The sequence below is a fragment of the Ovis canadensis genome, chromosome 15, assembly GCF_042477335.2.
Source record: "Ovis canadensis isolate MfBH-ARS-UI-01 breed Bighorn chromosome 15, ARS-UI_OviCan_v2, whole genome shotgun sequence".
In the NCBI taxonomy this organism is placed as follows: domain Eukaryota; kingdom Metazoa; phylum Chordata; class Mammalia; order Artiodactyla; family Bovidae; genus Ovis; species Ovis canadensis.
The window spans coordinates 54,889,761-54,910,140 of NC_091259.1; the positions used below are offsets into that span (position 1 = coordinate 54,889,761).

The window sequence follows — 20,380 nt, forward strand, 5'->3', positions numbered from 1 at the left end:
ACATTACGTTTTGAGGACTTTTGGGTTGATTAGATCATCTGAGCAGAACCCTCATAAATGAGATTCATGCCCTTATAAAAGAAGCCCAAGGAAGCGCCAGTGCTCCTTCCACCTTGTGAAGTTACAGCGTAAAGATGGCCATCTAGGAGTCAGGCTCTCACCAGATGCCAAAACTGCTAGCACCTTGGTCTTGGACTTCTCAGCCCCCAGAACTGTAAAAAATAAATTCCTGTTGTGTATGAGCACCCAGTCTATGACATTGTTACAGCAAACTAAAAAGACTGAGACAGGCCCTAGTTTCTAAACTATTACTCTGGGTAAAGGTATGCCTGATAGCGGGCCCCACACTGAGGACACTCAGATGCTGCAGAGGAACCAGGAGGCCTGAGGCCCAGGGTCAGGAGCATTGGTCTTTCTGGAGAAGATGGGTTTTGAATCTGGAGACATCTTTTTGTGGCTTCAGGTCACTAGTTCTGTGTTACCTCTTATCACTAAGTCACATCCTACTCTATTTTATTCCACACTGGCAGATACTGGCTTCAATAATATCACAACTAATCTCTTTCTACTGAATGATTTAGCTGATTTGTGATTCTGAGCAAGTCATTTCTGTTTTAATATCTTTGCCTGCAAAATGGGGATAATGCAGTCATCTCAAGACATTACCATATTAGAACAAGAGAAAGTACTCTGAAAGGGTTAATTAAGGATTGTGTGACTATGAAGCAGGATTATTAAATACTGGCATTTTGTCAGATCACAACAGTTAAAACCCAGCCCAATAGTTACAGCAGTGTCTTCCAACTTCTGCTGGGTGGGAGGCCAGCCAGTCATCAAACATGTTAGAATTAAGGCTTACCCAGACAACTACTGGGCTTCACAACAGCAGGCCTTCTTCCTGTCCATGGTGAGGGTCCCTTCTTGCTGGACTAAGTGAACACACTGGCTCTCCTCTTAAGTTTCTTTCGTCCCCAAGATAAGTTCCTACCCTCTATTTCTTTCTTCTTCTTGCCCATCTGTTTCCTCTCCCCATTGATCACTCTCTCAAGCAGCCCCTCCCTCTCATCCTGGTCCCTTCTTTTCATTACCTCCTCCTCTCATTAGTCTCCCCAGCCGCTCCCCCTCCTTCTGACCAAGCCGCTTTTCTTTGTACATCTTTTCTGTGGCCTCCTTGTCCCGAAAGCCCATTGCTGCCAGCGGCACCTCTGCGCACCAGCCTCTCTCCCTCCTCTCATCCCAGCCGTTCTGCCGTAGCCGTTTCCTGTGCGTGGCTCAGGTTCTCAACGGCCTTAGCCGTTTCCTGTGCGTGGTTCAGGTTGCAAGTTCAAAACTGGCAGGAGCTCCCCGGCTCCACGTGAGCCGGCGGGAGGGAGGCCTAAGGGGCGGGGCTAAGGGAAGGCGGTTCCTCTGCCCCGGAGAAGCAAGCAGATCCGATTTTCCCGATTTTTCCTGGGGCCCACCGTATCGAGGTGACTTACAGGTTGGTATCAACCTGAACCTCAAGTTTTGCGTGTCCTGTGTAGCAGGGCCTGGTGCATGAATCACCCCTCCCTTGGGCACGCCTCACGTGTCTACATCTCCTCCAGAACTGGCTTGGGTTGGTCTCTCCTTCAGAACCTGCCCTTGAGATGACTTGCCGGGAGGTAACACGACCTGGCAAAGACCACACAAGCTCAACCCAATACCCATTCATGGGAGGGAGTGTCCTTCATGTTTGTGCACTCTCTATAAAATAACTGATTTTATAATAATTGTTTTTGTAATTGTTAAATTATAACTGCTGTAATTAAAATGATTATTCAAGGAATTCACTGAATTGAAATTGTATTTGCACAAGCACTAGCAGTATTTGTCCTTTAAAGGCTGAAACTGACCTCCTAAAGCAGCCCACAGGACTGGATAACTCAATAGAAAACTCAGCAGAGATCTAGGCTACTTCCCAGGTGGCTCAGTGGTAAATGCAGGAGGTGCAGGAGACTCAGGTTTGATCCCTGGGTTTTGAAGATCTCCTGGAGGAGGAAATGGCTGCCCATTGCTATATTCTTGCCTGGAGAATCTCATGGAGCAAGAAGCCTGGTGGGCTACAGTCCATGGGGTTGCAAAGAGTTGGACAGGACTGAGCGGCTGAGCATGCAGGCATGCAGGGCACTTTTGGGGAAAGATTATATTTTGAACAAAGGCATAAAAGGTTGCTCTCTTTCAAAACCCATCTAAAAAAAGGGATTTCCTGAAAGTGAGAGAAAGTTAGGGAATTGGATTTCTTCATCTATGTATAATGTGTCTCCATGTCTTATGCTCTGTTTTTCCTCTGACACCATACTGAGGTTTGTCTGATTCCTTAGCTGGGTTTAAAGGGATTTTTTTTTTTTTTTTTAGGTATAAATCTTCAGAGAAGGTGAGAAAAAAGAGATTATGAGAAAATTTTGGAAACTGAAAAATAGATGGATAGGTGTCTAATGACTTAGTTAACCTAAGTAAGCAGATATAAGAATTAGGCGAAACCAAAGAACTGCCACAATTAAATGGCAGAACCCTCCAAAGGCCTAGGAATTGGTGGTTCAAGATATTTCTGGAAGTTTAGGGGGTGGGGAATAAAATAAGATTGGTTGAAAGCTGTTGAAAAAAAAAGATTTCTAGATCCCTTAGCTAACTCTCTACTGTTCTTCTCATTGGCAGAAGACAGGAGATCTGTCTGAGAAGATAAAATTGAAGGCCCTTCAGGCACGCTTGAAGGCAGGGATACCATAAAACAATCTTAAGTATCCATACGCACAGTAAATACCCCGTTGAGACTACCCCCATGCCAAAGTCTTTTCCCACTGGCTGTCCAAATGCTGGAAACCAGGTCTTTATTTTCTCCAGGAAATTGGAGAAGTTCTCTAGGACATCTCCCCAGCTAATGAAGAGAGAACTGAAGGTCTTAACATCTGGAGATTCCAACAAACAGCTTAACCATGTCACCCTATAAAGAAGCTCCCAGAAGACAAGCTCCATCCACTGCTCAGACTTCCAATCAGCTATCAGTCCTCCACTGTTAAACTAAATCCTGCCCTACTGTGAGCAGGATGGACCTGTACAACTCCAAATTCCAAAATCGATAGCCACTATTGTGGAGCAAAGGATCAGAAGTCAAATGACTCTGGTCTTCAAAAGAATATCTTCAACATATAGGTTAAAAAATTCCCAACCTGGACTTGTATATCTGGCCAAACTAGGAGTCCAGTGTGAGGGTGAATTACACATATATAGACAAAGACTTCCCTGTGGCTCAGATGGGAAAGAATCTGCTGCAATGCAGGAGAGCAGGGTTCAATCCCTGGGCCAGGAAGATCCCCTGGAGAAGGGAACGGTTACCCACTCCTGTATTCTTGCCTGAAGAATTCCACACACAGAAGAGCCTGGTAGGCTACAGTCCATGGGGGCTGCAAAGAGTTGGACGTGACTGAGAAACTAACACTTTCAGACATAAAGATTACTTTCCAAAAGTTTACTTTCCATGCATTCTTTCTTAAGAAGCTACTAGGATATGTTAGGGCCAAGACTAAGATACTTTCTTATTTTGGGTGAAAGATTTAAAACAGCATCAAAAAATTTAATGATCATTAAAAATACTTTATGCAATATTAAAAATGTTAAATTTTATGCCAAAAAATCCACAATGAACAAAAACATCAAAATGTTTAAGATAAAGTTCAACAGGGATGGATTAAGGTGAAGTGAGTTAGGCCACGTTGTACAAGTGCGGAGTGGGATCCCATCTTTATTAAACACTCTGATATTTTGTTGGTTACGTACACAGCCCTGTGAAGTGAAACAGGACTACAAAGAGTCAGAATACAAGGAGGTGAATATCACTGGGGATCACTTTGGTGCCTGGATGTCACAATAACAAAAATTATGCTATTATTTTGGAGAAAGAAATGGCAACTCACTCCAGTGTTCTTGCCTGGAAAATTGCAGAGGAGCCTGGTAGGCTATAGTCCTTAAGCTCGCACAGAGGTGGACACAACTTAGTGACTAAACAGCAGCAGTGACATCTTATTATTTTATTGGGTGAAAAGGGGATATAGGAGTGTGTGCGTCTGGTTGGTGGAAATGAGAGTTAAACCCTCATCTTCCTTGGAGAGTGGCCAATAGATAATACTGCCAAACAGAAGAACCAGAAGTAATATTAGCATGTTGTTAAAAGACATGGTAATAAATACTAGGAAAAAATGGATAAGAGATTTGAAAGTAATTCCCTCTGTAGGAGGGGAAATGATCAAGTTAGAGGTCTGAGGACTGCTGTTTGTCTTGATATTGTAGAATACACGATTCTTTAAACTATGTGTGTATGTGTCCTCAGTCGTATCTGACTCTTTGTGACACCATAGACTAAGGTCCACCAGGCTCCTCTGTCCATGGGATATTTCTGGAAGATTACTGGGCTGGGTTGCCATTTCCTCCTCCAGAGGCTCTCCTTGACCCAGGGTCGACGCTGCATCTCCTGAATCTCCTGCATTGGCAGGTGGGTTCTTTACCACTGACCAACCTAGGAATTCCCTTTGAACTATGTGTATATATGACTAATAAAAATATTAAATAAGTAAATCAGTGTTTGAGATAAAAAAAAAAGACTCTAAAGTACTCCTCATGGGAAAGGCAGTTTATTGGACTTTATTACATGATGTTATGATTCAGTATTATTTTTATTTTGGATTACTTATGGCAGTGGCTGCCAGCATGCTCTCAATGCTAGGGTGTCTAATAAGCTTCCTGAGCTTGTGTGTTTCCTTGCGAGACAGCTGCTCCAGCTCACGTAGCCTTCACAACTACATAGCAAGCCATGAAATATTTCCAAGTGAGGGATACCAACAGATGAGGGAAAGTGAGGCTCAGAAATAGAAAGTAACCAGTCAGATCTAGTCAATCCATAGTTAACGGCATTGGGGCATACCGGGTACCAGATCCTTCCAGTGAGATCGGTTTTCAGACCAGGTTAACTGTTGTTAGCTCTTTACCCTGGAGCTGCGTATTGGTCTCCTTTGGCCAGATCCCCACTTTTGCTGCCTAATTCTGGTTTGACCTGCATCACCATTTCAAGTTGGTGGGTGCAGCTGTTCCCTGACAATGTGAGGGCCCTCTCCCTCTCTCGGTGCACTTAAAGCCAGGCTTCCTGCCTCAGCCACCCTATACTCTTCTCTTTTCTGGGATGAACTACAGATCCCCACATCTAGGCAGGCCAGGGGCTGGCCTTTAAATTTCCTGAATTGCTGCTTGTTACTTCCTGGAGGATTGTACGTGTGTGCTTGAGCTCAGTCACTCAGTCATGTCTGACTCTTGCGACTCCATGGACTGTAGCCTGCCAGGCTCCTCTGTCCATGGGATTTCCCAGTTAAGAATATTGGAGTGGTTTGACATTTCTTATTCCAGGGGATCTTCTTGACCCAGGGATCAAACCCACGTTTCCTGCATTGGCAGGTGGATTCTTTACCACGGAGCCATCTGGGAAGCCCATATGCCTTAATTTAGAAGGATCAAGGGATTATCTCTGGTTTAAGGCAAAAAAGAGATCTGCCCCCCCACCCCCCCCACCCCCCCACCCCCCCCACCCCCCCACCCCCCCCACCCCCCCACCCCCCCCACCCCCCCACCCCCCCCACCCCCCCCACCCCCCCCACCCCCCCACCCCCCCCCCCAGCCTGCCAGGTTCCTCTGTCCATGGGATTTCCCAGACAAGAATACTGGAGTGGGTTGCCATTTCCTCCTCCAGGGGATCTTCTCAACCCAGGGATCAAACCTTCATCTCTTATATTGACTCAGACTCTGATTACTCTGTTGATTTCTGTTAGTTTCTCTGACAAACCAGCTTCCATCCTTAGGTGATCTAGGGATTTTCCAAAAGTGACTACATTAACATAATAAAAGACACCTTATGGGCTCTCAGTTCAGTTCAGTTCAGTTCATTTCAGTCGCTCAGTTGTGTCCGACTCTTTGCGACCCCATGAATTGCAGCAGGTCAGACCTCCCTGTCCATCACCAACTCCCGGAGTTCACTCAGACTCACGTCCATTGAGTCAGTGATGCCATCCAGCCATCTCATCCTCTGTTGTCCCCTTCTCCTCCTGCCCCCAATCCCTCCCAGCATCATGGGCTCTCAACACTTAGGAAATTCCAAGGAGCTCTGTGCCAGGAATAGGACAAAGATTGGCTAGATATATACATTAATATATATTTCTTATAAATCATAATATTGCAGAAGATAATGTAATTCTTTGCATTTTACAGGTGAGACTGAGATTCATTGAGATAAGTTGCACAAAATCACACAACTTTTAAAAGGCAGGACCACTGGTACCCAGATCTTTAAGGTTTGAAGGAAGGCAAAACAGCATAATGGAAGGAAACAAAGCTTTAGAGGCAACCTGAGCTCAGTTCCTGTCTCCCTTCTAGCTGCAGGGCCTCATGTAACTCCCTTAAGCTTTCTCAGCTTCACTTTCCTCTTCTGTCAAGTGAAGAGAAATGTTCTGGAGAAGAGTTTTGAGAATGAGATAAATTAGTATATATAAACTCCTGTCACACAGAATCAAGAAGCATTGGATTTCACCCCTACTCCATCCATCACTCCACCTTCTAGGCCCAGGCTCAGTCATCTTCCCATGACATCATTCTGTTCCCTGCCCAGGATGGGAAATCTGGCTGGAACATAAATAACTATGCTAGAAGAGAGAAAGCAGTAAGTACTCTAGGAGCAGACAAGCTTTGTGAGGATGACCAAGCAGGATTTCATGGAGACAGTGATATTAAAATTTGTACCTGAAATGTTTTGTCAGATTTCCAGAGATGGGAAATAGATGGAAGGACCCCAAATTCCACATCGGGTAACTAGATAGGGCACAGGGTGACGGATGTGTAAGTATTCTGTAGAAGAAAAGACTGCATAGTGTGGGAAATGGCATTATTCAGGCTGTGCCTATGTGCTAGGTTCTAGGGTAGCCCTGGACCACCATACTTGAGCTCATATTCTAGGCTTAAAGGCTTGGAGTATGAGCTCTCCATGAGCTCATGAGCTATGAGTATCAGCCCTCCCTTACTGAGCTCCCCATCACCATCTGATGGACATTAGGAACCTGGGCCCAAGCTGGAGGGACTGACAGTGGGGGACCCTCTTCAAGGCTGTATCTCCTTCAGAAAGGATGGTGGGAATGAGGATCAGGGAGTGCCGTGAAGGCTGTGGGCAAACCTACTCCCACCCCCTGGAAAAGCTGGCATGAGTGAGCAAGGCCCAATATCTTGCTTTCCACAACTCCGACCAGCTGGGATTCTATTTTTAACCAGTACTGTCTTAGTTGACAGCTTGGAACGCCTTCTCCCTCCTTTTCTTCCTTCCTCCTGCCTCTTGCAGCCGAGAGCCCTGCAGAGAGGATGGATAGGAGCAGCTCAGAACTGGTAAACAGACCACTCTCCTTTCTCACTGCCCTTCACTTCATCCAGTGTTTGCTCAATGTCGTTAGTGGGTGGATTTTAGAGGTATTATTGGCTGTGAAGCTAATGGAGCTTACATCTCAGGAATCCTCTCTTGCAGCGATCTCTTCCAAGGCCCTGGTCAGTGTCCTAGCAATTTTGTAGCTGTAATTTTGTATTTTTTTTTTTCCTTAAAAAAGGGACACCCAATTTTATAAGCTCCAGGCTCACAAAGTTTGGATCGACACCAGAGGGTCTGGCTTCTCTTCCACCTCCAGCTCAGTGTCTACTTCAATAAGATTATTTCTGTCTTGCTTTAATTTCTTGTATGATCTTGAGCCGCTTTCTTTCTTGTGCTGGGTCGCAGTTTCTCTACCTGTTACAAGATGAAGTGTCAAGGAGCCCTCTCCTAGCATACCACACCTCTGTCTATTTCTGTGTTCCCTCGGTGAGATCGTCTGTTCTTCCTGGCTTGTCACTGTATGTGTGGAGGGGTGATTTGCTGTCTCTGCCTCTCTCTGGGGCTGGATCAGTCTTAGAGTCAACAGGGAGACTGATTTCCGGGACTTTCATTCAGGTTCAGCCCCCTACCTCCTTTCCGACCGCACTTCTCCTTGTTGCTGGCCAGTAAAAGGTGCTTCCACAGGTAACAGTGCATTAAAAGGCCCAACTCTTTAATTCTGTTTATCTGTTATGTTCTGACCCCATATTATTACAAATACACAGTGAATAAACTGACTCTTAACATACGGTGCTTCCTTTTTTCATTAAAATTTTAATAAGCATCTATTAATACAGTACCCTAACAAGGGGACCACTTTAGGACAATGTGCTTAGGAATGATGGTGCGTCATGCATATCCCACCCCATCCTCATTCCCAGCTTCATGACTGTGGTGTGAGGTGGGTCCAGGTTGACCACTTAGAGGGAATTCACACAGCCTCATCTAGACTTAGACCATGGGCTTTTTGGCAGGGGGTCATGCACAGGAGTGAGCAGCAGGGGGGGGGGACCTGACAGAGAAGTCTCCCAAATCCTGTGCCCCCTCACGTGCCCCAGAAAAGTCCAAAAAGGAAATTGAGGGGGAAACCAAGTCATTTGTTATTTCTTGAAAAAGTCCGGTGAGGGATTATTTAACTGGAAAGGAATGAAGGGACTTCTTAGTGCAAAACAGCTCGTTGGTCCGGGGAGTGTGAGATTAGGCAGGTTGGTGTTTGCAGCACTGATTGGGGAAGGGCACTGTGAGGTCAAACTATGGGCACAGTGGAGCATCTCAGGAGTCATTTCTGTGCCAGGCTCCAGAGCCCTGAAAGATTCAATGCCCCTGCTGTACGCGTGAGAGGCAGGTCAGCCCCTGTCGGTTTCCACAGTGTGGAGACAGTCCATGGCTAGGGACGCTGGGTCTGTCCAAGGTCAGTGCCCTGGCTCTGTGTGCCAGGCTGTCCCTCACTGAGTGCCTCCTTTTCTGTGTGAGGGTCTGGTTTGTTTTCTTAGTGTCAGGTAAGCCACCCTCTCCTGGCCATTGGGGTTAGTCAGTCTCTCGTGTCAGCTGCGTCTCTTGTGTGTTTGGACGGGGCTGAGCTGGTAGGAATCCGTCTGTCCTGCCTCAGCCCCGCTCCCGCTCCACCCCTCAGCCAGGCCCCAGCGTGCTGATGGTGGTATAGCTCAGCCTGGACAGTGAGGCGATGGAGGGGGTGGGAGGGTCCTCGTCCGGCAGAGGTCTGGGGCGAGCCCGGGGAGGCCGAGGACAGCAGCGGGTGCAGGTGTCAAGGCAGGCCTGGCGAAAGCGACGGTGCATGAAGCAGTAGACCAGGGGGTTGACACAGGCAGAGGCGTAGCTTAGCAAGTGGATGAAGGAGATGGGCGCACCCGAGAGTGCACGATGTGCGCCGGGGCCATCGAAGGCGCGCCACGTGTTGGCGCTGTACACCGGCAACCAACACAGGAAAAAAAGCACAACGATCACCAGTAACATCCGCACCACGCGCTTCTTAGCCAGCAGCTTGGCCTGGGCAGGCCGGGTGCCGGATCCTGGGCCAGGTGTGGGCGCGGTCAGGGCAGACATCTCCAGTGCAGGCCGGGAGCGCGGAAGCTGCACATAACAGCCGTCGCCGTCCTCACCCGCCAGTCGGGTCTCAGACCGGCAACGTCCGTTCGCCTGGGCAGGACCTGAGCACAAACCGTGGGCTGAATCCTCCAAATCGCACACATTTCCGCCCCACCCACTTTATGTCCCGCCCCTTCCCCAAATCCCGCCCCCTCCTGGATTTCACACACCTTGTCCGGCGCCACCGGGCAGCCCTCCCTGACTTCCGACCCGGCTCTGGCTCTCGCTGTCACTGTCACGGTCAAAGCGAAGCCCTAAGTAGAGCTCACGGGAGATAAGCCCGTAGGCCACCGCCATGACCACCCCAGGCACGAAAAACAAGAGCAGGAGCAGCAGTACCGACCTGGAGACAGAGCGCAGACCAGTCAGTGGGCCCCTGTCCAGCTATAATCACTGACGGAGGAAGACTGAAGAACTGTGTTTCTAGGGCTGGTGACCACGTCCCAGAGGTAGAAGTAGGATTAGGGGAACAGCTGGGAAGGGCTAGAGAACTGGGGAGGAGCCCCGAATGGGGATCTCAGGGCGGTGGGTCGTGATAATTGTTGGAGTAAGATTCTGGGTAATGCTTGTGAGTGATGGAGATAAGAAAAGGGAATTCTCAGGAATGGGTAATAGGCACCCTCACCAGGTTTGGCGGACCCGCGCACTGGGCCACCGGTGCATGCATTGCAAGACACGAGGCCCTGCTGGCTGCACGGCAGTGTACACTGGATAGGGCACCATGAGCAGTCCGGACAGCATCCACGTGGCTACGATTACACGAGCCGCGTGGGAGCGCGTCTGCCACACGCGCGCCTGCAGTGGTCGGCAGATGGCGCTGTACCGCTCCAGGGCGATGGCCACGAGGCTTAGCGTGGACACGCTCACAGACACCCCTAGGAGGGAAGAGGAAAGGGTTACCTAGGAAACTTGCGCTACACACTCCCCAGTGTGACTTCCACACTCCAGGTGAAGACAGACCCCTCTACATGCGGCAAGGACTTTAGAAGAGGAGAGGGCCAAGGGAGGCAGGGCGATTGTTTACCTACCCATGAAGTAGGAAACCGCCTTGCAGACGACTGTGCCGAAGATAAATGTGCCCATGAGATTGGGCAGGAGGGTGAAGGGCATGCAAGCCACAGCCAGCAGGAGGTCGCTGACTGCCAGTGAGAGCAGAAAGGCATTGGTGACGGTCCTCAGACGGCGGCTCAGCCCCAGGACCACGATGATGAGCACATTTCCTCCAACACTCATCAGAAAGATCACAGCGTAGAGGGTGACCCTAATGGCCAGCTCCAATTCTGGGTAGGAAAGAGGTGAGGTGGCAGGAGGGGGTCTGGCCCCGACTCAGCTGGGCTATCCAGTCTCACTTATTCCCAACTCTTCAAGCCCCACTACCCAGCCAGATCACCTGCTTCTCAAATCCTCCCCCTCCCTCACTGGCCCAGGATCCACTCAGTAAATGGTGAACTTGAATCTGTTACCCTTTTAACCTCTGCTGCTGCTGCTAAGTCGCTTCAGTCGTGTCCGACTCTGTGCGACCCCATAGACAGCAGCCCACCAGGCTCCCCCGTCCCTGGGATTCTCCAGGCAAGAACACTGGAGTGGGTTGCCATTTCCTTCTCCAATGCATGAAAGTGAAAAGTGAAAGTGAAGTCACTCAGTCGTGTCTGACTCTTCCAGACCCCATGGACTGCAGCCTACCAGGCTCCTCCGTCCATGGGATTTTCCAGGCAAGAGTACTGGAGTGGGGTGCCATTGCCTTCTCCGTTTAACCTCTAGAAGCCTAGTTAAAGTGGCCTAACTCTACCCTTCCTTAAGAAACCCTGTCTGTTCTCAAGGTTTGCTCCAAATCCTTCCTTCTCTTTGCAGCCAAACTTTTTGAAGAGATTATTTGCATCTTTTCATCCACTCCTCAATCTATTACAATTCAGTGACCTCTTCCCCATTACTGTTCATAAGTGTCCATTACACTTCTTTTCATGATTACTAAGCTTTAACTACCAAATCCAAAGGTCCTTTCTCAGCCTATTCTACTTGATGACCTCCTGGTAGCATTCAACCCTGTTGACTGCTATCTTTGGAGACACAGGTCTGATCATGTCTTTATTGTCTTAAAAAGCAACAATAATCACTAAATAAACAAGCAAAAAGACCCTTTACCTACTCTCAACTGTCTTCATCTTGTCATCAAGATTCTCCCACAACTGGCCTTTTCCTCCTCTCACCTCATCCCTGCAATGCACTCATTTAAGCCACCAGATGACTCAGTTTCTGGGAAGCATCAGGTGCACTCATGACCCTCCTTTGCTCACATTGGTTTTTCAGCCTAAACTGCTCTTTCACTGCGCCCCTACCACTATCAATACCCTCCTCCCTCCACTGAAAGTGAAAGTGAAGTCGCTCAGTCGTGTCTGACTTTTTGGGACCCCATGGACTGTAGCCTACCAGGCTCCTCCATCCATGGGATTTTCCAGTCAAGAATACCGGAGTGGGTTGCCATTTCCTTCTCCAGGGGATCTTCCCCACCCAGGGATTGAAACCGGGTCTCCCGCATTATAGGCAGGTGCTTTACTGTCTGAGCCACCAGGGAAGGACTCTTAATAATAAACTTGTTTTCTGTTATCTAGTGAACTCCTACTTACTATTGTCTTTCAAGACTCAGACTGACTGCTCCCTCCTCTATAAGGCCTCTCTGGGCACCTTATTTGGAGCTAATCTCCCCTTCTTCTGACCCATGCATGTTCCCTACACACCTGTTAGAACAGCCTTTACTTTCTGCCTTGTATTTTAATTATCTATAAACATTCCCTCTCACTCCACAAGCATTTCAGAGGATTATCTTTATACTAGGCACTGGGGACAAAGAGATGAACATGACAAATGCTCTGAGAGCTCTCATCTGAGAGCTCACATTCTAGAAGTCTAGAGGGAAACTCAGACATATAAATAGATATCTGTCACACAGTGTGATAAGAAGTGAGGTTGAAGAATGACAGAATGCTCTGGGAGCTCACAGGAAGGACACGTAGCACTGCTGGGCAGGACAAAGGGCTGACCCCGTTCACTTGTGTCATTGCCTGTTGGGGGGAACGGTTCATCACTGGGCAGCCATATCACAACCAAGACAAAACTGAATTGAATTAAACTGGACCCAGTCACCTGTGCCCATGGCCTCAGTGTGAGGGAGACTGGAGGTTGGAAGGAAAGAGGGCAGGGACAGAGCCTACCAGGTTGGGGGAGGGAAGGGCCCAGAGCTGCATCACTCTCCATAGCCCTGTACATTGGCTGACTTTCGCCTTAATTCCCAAATTAAACTGTTTTTTTCCCCATATCAGTAGTTATGTACTTATCCAGAAGTTGTTGCAGACTTCAAGGAAGTGCTATTTACAAGAAACCTCCTAACTGAAATGTCTGCAATGCAGGAGACACAGGAGATGCGGGTTCGATTCCTGGGTTGGGAAGATTCCCTGGAGAAGGAAATGGCAATGCAGTCCAGTAGTATTGACTGAAAAATCCCATGCTCAGAGGAACCTGGCAGGCTAGAGTCCATGGGGTCGCAAAAAGTCAGACACGACTGAGCGACTAAGCAGTTTATAGTACCCTCACTGGGTCCAGGAATGACAGACATTACTTCCTCAGAGCACACAGCAAGTAAGGAGCCGAATCGGAGCAGAATCTTGTCTCTACATTTCCAAAAGGCTTTGTCTCCTGCTGCTCCCTCACTTCTCTGTCATACTCTACCCTGGCATTTCTTACCCTGTTATTATGGTCATGTTCTGCCTCTGCCACTGGACTATGAGCTCTTGAGGGCAGGGGCAATGCCCATCTTGTTCTTCAGCATGTCCCTAGCATTTGGCATAATGCTTCCTGCACAGGAGGTGTTAACACCTGCTTGCTAATGAATCTTAACTGTATCTCTGTCACTGTCCATATAAATGCATCTGCTCTGTTTCTCCTCATCCATCCTTCATCTCTGTGCTTCTAAAGCTCCAGCATGCACTCTCCTTGCTGCCTCACTGCCTCTGTTTCTTTGGAGACCCATGTTGGAGAATCTTTTAGGTGGTACAGGGGAAGGGGTCAATAACAGGCTGTGATTTGGGATGTGTTACTTTTACTATTACACGCAAACTGTCTATGTCTCATTTAGAAGCTGGGCTCCCTCTCTGCAGGGGAGGCTTATGGAAGGTTTGCTTATGTGTGACAATTTGAGGTGTGTGTGTATATGTGTGTGTATAGGGAGAAATAACATTTGGGAGGGGGGATCTCTGTCAGAGAGGTCCTTGGACCCAAGAATATAGAACAGGTGGTCTACCTTGCATTTTTTTGTGTCTCCTTTCAGTCCACTGCCCCTCTACACCCTTCTCCTCTCCTCTCCTCCCATCCCTTATCTCTCTAGTCCTATCATCTCTCTCACATCCTCCTCTGTCCTCTGGATGTTTCTCTTCAACTAGATTTTTCTTTTTTTTGGCTGCACTGTGGAGCCCCAGCAGTGCCAGCACTGAGTCCTAACCGCTGGACCACCAGGAGCTCCCTTTCTACTAGTTCTTGATTCAATAATCACACCTAAATCTGGATGGCACTCTAAGTTGTGAAAAGCACACTTCTCATTTGTTCATCTGGGGTACAGCCATCAGTGCCTTGACAGTCTACCTGTGGGTGTCATTCTGCTGGGGATGAGTGTGTGCTAAATCGTCAGTCATGTGGGACTCTTTGTGACTCTATGGACTGTAGGCCACCAGGCTCCTCTGTCCATGGGATTCTCCAGGCAAGAACACTGGTGTGGGTTGCCACGCCCTCACCCAGAGGATCTTCCTGACCCAGGGATTGAACCCGAGTCTCTTACGTCTTCTACATTGGCAGGTGGTTTGTTTACCACTGTGCCACGCGAGCAGATCAGAAGTCAGACCAGGGGACTCGGAAGACTGGAACAGTCCAGTTCTGCTTCTGGTGTCTAGAGCATCTGCATTTGTTCCGTCCACATGAGGACAGAGAAGTGTGGGTACAAAAATCCAGATGATTTCACATAAGACAAGAACAGGCTTTTCTAAGAAATAATTCCACAGAACAGTGAAGCTGCTGATGCCTCAGATCCTGCCGTTCACTGGTGTGTTGGGTTTGGTTACCCATCACACGGACATCAAAGTAGTACCCGTGCTTCTGTGGTGAGCATGGATATCATCCAGCTGATTGTGAATGGGAGTGGAGTAAGCCTTGGGAATACTTGAGTATTAGAGATGATATCTGGATGGGTGAGATTAACACATATTTCTGTGTGCAATATCTGGAGAAGGGTAACAGCTATGTGTCTATAAGTAATATCTGATTGAGTGTGGGTTACTTTTAAGTTTAGGTAATATCTGAGGAAGTGTTGTAACATTTGAATAAGCGAGGGTCTACAGATAACACCTTGTTTGTAGGTAACGTCTACAGGAAGCATGGGTTACATTCAGAGGTCTGTGTGTGAATGAGGGAAATATCCAGCTGATGGTGGTCCTAGACGACTGAGCAGAAGTAATATGAAAGTGTGTGGGCAATATTTAAGTGAGTGTACATATGAAATGCTAACAGATTAGGATGTTAACCTGATTGAGTAAAATAACAGCATCTGAATGACCACAGGTAGTATTTGAGTCTTTGCAGGTATTATCTGAATATGTAAGAGTTGTATCTAGGTAACAGATATATAGGTAATATATCTATATATAGGTAGACTTTATAGGTGATACCTGGAGATGGGTTCCTTAAGTAAGCATGAATAGTATTTGATTATATGTGGATAATAAAAAAAATGAAAGCATGTATATTTGATGGATGAGTAACATCGAAATGACAATGGGCAATATTAAAGTAAGTGTGGGTGAAGTCTGTTTTTCTGTGGGTACCTTCTTTTTTTCCCATTCTATTTATTTTGTAAATTGCAGTGTAATTGCTTTACAAGGCTTTGTTGGTTTCTGCTGTACAACAACATGAATTAGCTGTGTGTATAAGCATGTCCTCTCCCCCTGGAGCCTCCTTCCCACCCCTCCTCCTTCCGCCTGTCTAGGTCATCACAGAGCACTGAGCTGAGCTCCCTGGGCTATACCATAGCCTCCCACTAGCTATCTGTTTTGCAAATGGTAATGCATATATCTCAATGCTATTCTCGCAATTTGTCCCACCCTCTCCTTCCCCTCTGTGTCCACAAGTCCATCCTGTGTGCAGTTTCTGAGTGAACACTGGAAACATTTAAGTGTATGTGGATTATATCAGAATAATGTGCGTAACAGCCACGTTTCTCCTCATAACACTGGGTGAGCCTGGGTGAGATGTGTCTGTAGGGGTAATAGCTGAGTGAGTGTGGCTGACAGTCTCTGACTGTGGGTATCACATGCAGGTGTGTGTGGGCAGCAGCATCTAGATGGCTTGGGCTCTGAATCACTGCACATTCTGCTTGCTCAAGGTCCCTTCCTCTATCAACTAGCCCCTCTGTCTTCTGCACTCAGCCTCCCTCTCTCTAGGCCCATCCCCCACCAACATTTAAAAACTGGTTTTTTCTCTGCAACACGTACACACTCAAAAGACAAGCTATGTGTGCACGTGCATGTACACACACACACACACACTTCCTCAACCTCATGTTATTTCTAGAACTATCCTGTTTTTTCTTTGTCTCCCTCTCTCTCTTCAAAACATATGGAAGTTTTTATCTGCATGCCTTGGTTCACTTCTCATAACCCCTTCTCCATGGCCCAAACTTCAACTGACCACAGTCAGTAATAACACCGTAACCCTAACCCCACAGCTCCTCCTAAGGTGTCTTTTCCATTGAATCCGAAGGATGTTATTCTGACCTTATCTGACTTATATTGGCAGCATGTGATATTCTGTTTGAAATTTTCCTTTTTTTTTTTCTTCCTTGCCTTCTTGTCTCTCTAATGGTTTCGTCTAGATCTCCTTCATGGACTCCTCTTCTTCTGCTTGGCTTTTAAAACTTGGTCTTCCTCAAGGTCCTATCCCAGGACCTCTTTTTTTTTTTTTTTAAATCTGACACAATCTTTGTATGATTTAATCTAGTTTCATGGCTTTCCTTACCTCCTCTAGACAAACAAAAACCTTTCAAGTCTTCCTTTCCAGCTTGTACAGCCCAGATCCTTGGATTCAACAGCTTACTGGGCAACTCCACCTGGATATTTCACTGGCATTTAAACTCAGTGGGTTCCAAATTGAATGGATAATCTCCTCTTTCAAATGTTTCTGCTTCCTTATTATCCTCAATATACAGCACAACTACCCAGTTGTCTAAGCCAGAAACCTAGATGTTGCCCCTTGACCTCTTCTTCCCTCTCCGTTTCTAATAAATCATTAAGTTCGGTGGGTTTCACTTCCTGAAGTATCTCCCCAATCCATCCAGTTCTCTCCATCTCCACTGCCAGCAGCTCAGCCTAAGCCAGTATCCTCTTTCACCAGGGCCAGCGTAACACAGTAGCCTTCAAAGGGATGCCCCTCTGCCCATCTCTTGTCCTCCAATCCGCCCTCTTTACTACAGAACTAATCCTGGCAGCACGACTTCACCTTCCAGCAGTTCCCATTGACCTTGGGATAAAATCCATACTCCTTAGACAGTTCTACACATTTTTCTGGAGTCTCTCTAGGCTGGCCTTCATCCTGAGTGGTCACCATTCCTCTCTTATGGTACATGTTCCAGGCACTCAGAAACTGATACACTGGACGAAAGTGCCATGGATTTAAACTCTGGGTGTTTATACATACTGTTCCTCTGCTTGAGATGATTTTTGCCTTTTGTGCCCCTTCATCTGGCTGACTTTCCCTCAGGTTTTTTCTTCTTAAATTTTTCATTGGAGGATAATTGCTTCACAGTATTGTGCTGTTTTCTGCCATGAATCAACATGAATCAGCCACATGTATACAATATGTCCCCTCCTTCTTGAACTTCCCTCCCATCTCCCACCCCTCCCACTCCTCTAGGTTGTCACAGAGTACTTCCCTCAGCATTTTAATTTCTTTTTCAATTTACCCTTTACCTCCTCAGAAGGTCAAATTTGATTCCCAAGGCTAAGCTAGGCTAGAGGTGCTCCTCATCTATGTTCCCACATCCCTCTCAAGGCACGTCCCTCGTTGTCTGGCAAATCCCTGCTTACTTGTCTGTCTCTCCGACTGAACTGTGAGCTCCTTGAAATAAGAACCGTGTCAGTTTTGTTTTACTCCTGTCCCTAGTGTCTAGCACAATCTCTGATTCAATAAATATTTGTTGAGTGAAAGTATCCAAGTGTAAGAATGAGAGAGTGTATAACAGTGAGCTGAGAAAGCCTTTGATATTTTATGGAGGTAAATAAATCCTTCAATTACAATTTATTCCCACTTTCCCTTCTAGACCTTGGAATAATTTCCTTCTGCTTAATGCTGTTCCCTCTCCTGGAATCCCACTTATTACTTTTCTGCCTCCTGAACTCCAGCTTCAAGGTTCCCTCTGTGAAGTTTTCAGATCTCATCTCCTTTGGGTGCCCACAATTTGGTCCCTCTTATGGGAATTCTAAATGCTGACTGTGGTTTCTCCCATTGGTTTTTGTCTCTTTCCTGCATTGAAGATGAGAGTCCAGACAGGCTCTAGTTTAGTCCTGTGTGTCTGGCACCTAGCCTAGGGACTATAGTAGCAGCTGTCTAGTAACCACTTAAGGAAAGAAAAGGTATGGGAAGGGGAAAATATGACTGGAGCTGGGTCATCAAGAAAATGTAGATGTGGAGTGAAGGGAGGAGTGAAAGTCATTTCAGGGACTGGGTGAGTGAGAGCAGCCTGGGGGTGGGAGGGAAAGGTGGCCCAAGGGGCGGGATGATGAATGGGGCAGCCAGGCTCTAGAAGGGTGAAACCTAAGGAAAGGCAGGTTGGAGAGGGGGCTTGGAAGGGACCTAGAGACATTACTTGGAGACACCAAAAGAGAGAGGGTATAGAACCTTGAGAACTCCAGCTTGGGAGGCAAGGAGATTTGAGGAAGAGGGCAAAGGAGATCAGCCCCCAACTCAACATCCAGCCTAATTCAGGTTAGGGGATCTCTTGGGGAAGGCAAGGGGTTGGGGCGGGCAACACAGGAGACTGTAATTGTTTGTAACTGACTGTAACTTCCCATTCAGGTCTTCCAGACCGCCTCTGCCGGCAGCCAGCCCCCTTCATCCCCCCAGTCTTGCCTTTCTTCCTTCCTTTCCTTTCCCATTGAGGCTGCCTGAACTGACTGCAAGAGGAAAGGAGACTTGGAAGGGATTGGCCAGAGGAGGTCCTTGCCTTCCCACTGTCTCTGTCTAGCAGTGGGCTGTGTGTTGGTGAAGGTGATGCGTTTTGGGGGTGACCAAGAGCTCTGGGGGTGGCGAGGGGACCAGGGTGTGAGGGGACTGTGACCAGGTAGTGTGAAGCTGTGATGGAGTTTTATGAGCTGTGGAGGACAGATGTGTCAGGAGCAGTCTGGGGACGGAGGGAGTACTATGAAGGGATGGTGTGGGCGTCTGAGGAGGCTATGGGGGCCTCCGTGAGTGTTGTGGGGTGCAGTGAGAAGGAGCTCGCGGAGGGGGCTTAGGGAGGCACCCACCTCGTGTCCCGGCTCCGCGGATGCGTGGGGGCTCACAGCTGAGGTTGCCGGTGCCGCTGCCGTTGAGGAGGGGGCTCCCCGGGCGGCACAGGGAAGCCCCCGGCCCGGGTCCGGATCCCAGCACGCTCCGGTTTGGCTTCAGCAGCTCCATGGCCACGGCTCAGCCGCCGCCTCCCAGCGCTCGCCCGGGCGAGCTCCCGCTGCGGCTCCACCTGCTCCCGCCGCGATTCCGGCTGAGGCTCGCGCCCCGCCTGGTTCCCGCCCCCAACCTTGGCCCCTGTCCCTCCGCTCCTCCTCTGCGCGCCCCGCCTCTGCTCGCCTCCCTCCCAAGCTCGGGTCCGCCTCTGTCCAGCCAGGTGACTCTCCGCCCCGCTCTCCTGCTCCTGACTTACCCGCGCCCCTCCGCCCCTCGCCCGGGGGCTGTCCTGCCTCCCGCCCGGGGGGCCTGTCCGCACCCCACCCCTCAGATTTCTCCCTTCTTCTCTTAGAGATTTCCTTCCCGCCCAGTCCCCTTCACCAGCGTCCCGGTTCCGGGGAATTCTCGGGAGCGTGTGTATCTGTGTGTGTTGGCGAGGTTTGGGGAGAGGTTAGTAGTGGATGGAGAGGTTGCGAGGAGGGAGGCTGGGTAAGAAGGCAGCGTTAAGGGGACAGGGTAGGGCGCGGCTGCCGCGGGGTTTAGCATCTTTTCCTGGTGGGTCGGGGAACCAGGAGGTGGCCACCGAGACGCGGGGATCACTGGCTGCGGCGCAGACGCCTTAGCCCGCGGGAAGCGCCACGGTACCCTACTATGCCGCAGTGGCCGCAGTGACCGTGACACCATTGCTGGTCGTTCCCTGCAGCTCTTCGCCTCGGGGCAGGGCAGCCCCTGCTTCTGTTCGCCGCACCCTCACCTCCTACATCAGGCCCAACACACAGGCTTCCACGCAAAGCGCCCAAGGAACCCTCCCCAGCGGGCAACGATGGGAATGGGGCAGCATTCCCGCCCCGCTGGGGAAAAGGGCTGCCTGGAGGAAGAGTGACTTGGGGATCGAGGGGCGCCCGGGGTAGCGGCGAGAACTCCCCGGGATAAACAGGAGTGAGGTGAGGTGAAGGTGGGGTATGGTTCGGTTCCCAGCCCAGCGCAGGCTTAACCCGGGAGGAGGCGGCGGGCTTTCTCTGTGGTCTCCAGGCAGCGCCCACCCTCACCCGACGCACTGAAACTCCCTGTTTGTTCTCGGCGCAGGTGTAGCAGCCGGCGTAGGGCGTCAGGTTCCCACGGTGGGGCGGGGGGAGG

The 20,380-nt window shown here is 48.9% G+C and overlaps 1 protein-coding gene across 1 annotated transcript; it reads right to left on the reverse strand.

The window, feature by feature from the left end:
* Positions 1-8,198: 8,198 nt before the first annotated feature.
* On the reverse strand, positions 8,199-19,366 carry CCKBR (cholecystokinin B receptor). The gene is made up of 5 exons (XM_069553530.1): positions 19,108-19,366; positions 10,579-10,830; positions 10,176-10,425; positions 9,721-9,893; positions 8,199-9,612 (listed from the first exon to the last, which is right to left on the reverse strand). The coding sequence occupies exons 1-5, from the start codon at positions 19,256-19,258 to the stop codon at positions 9,074-9,076; spliced, it is 1,365 nt and encodes a 454-aa protein (XP_069409631.1). The 5' UTR covers positions 19,259-19,366; the 3' UTR covers positions 8,199-9,073.
* Between the last annotated feature and the right edge of the window lie 1,014 nt (positions 19,367-20,380).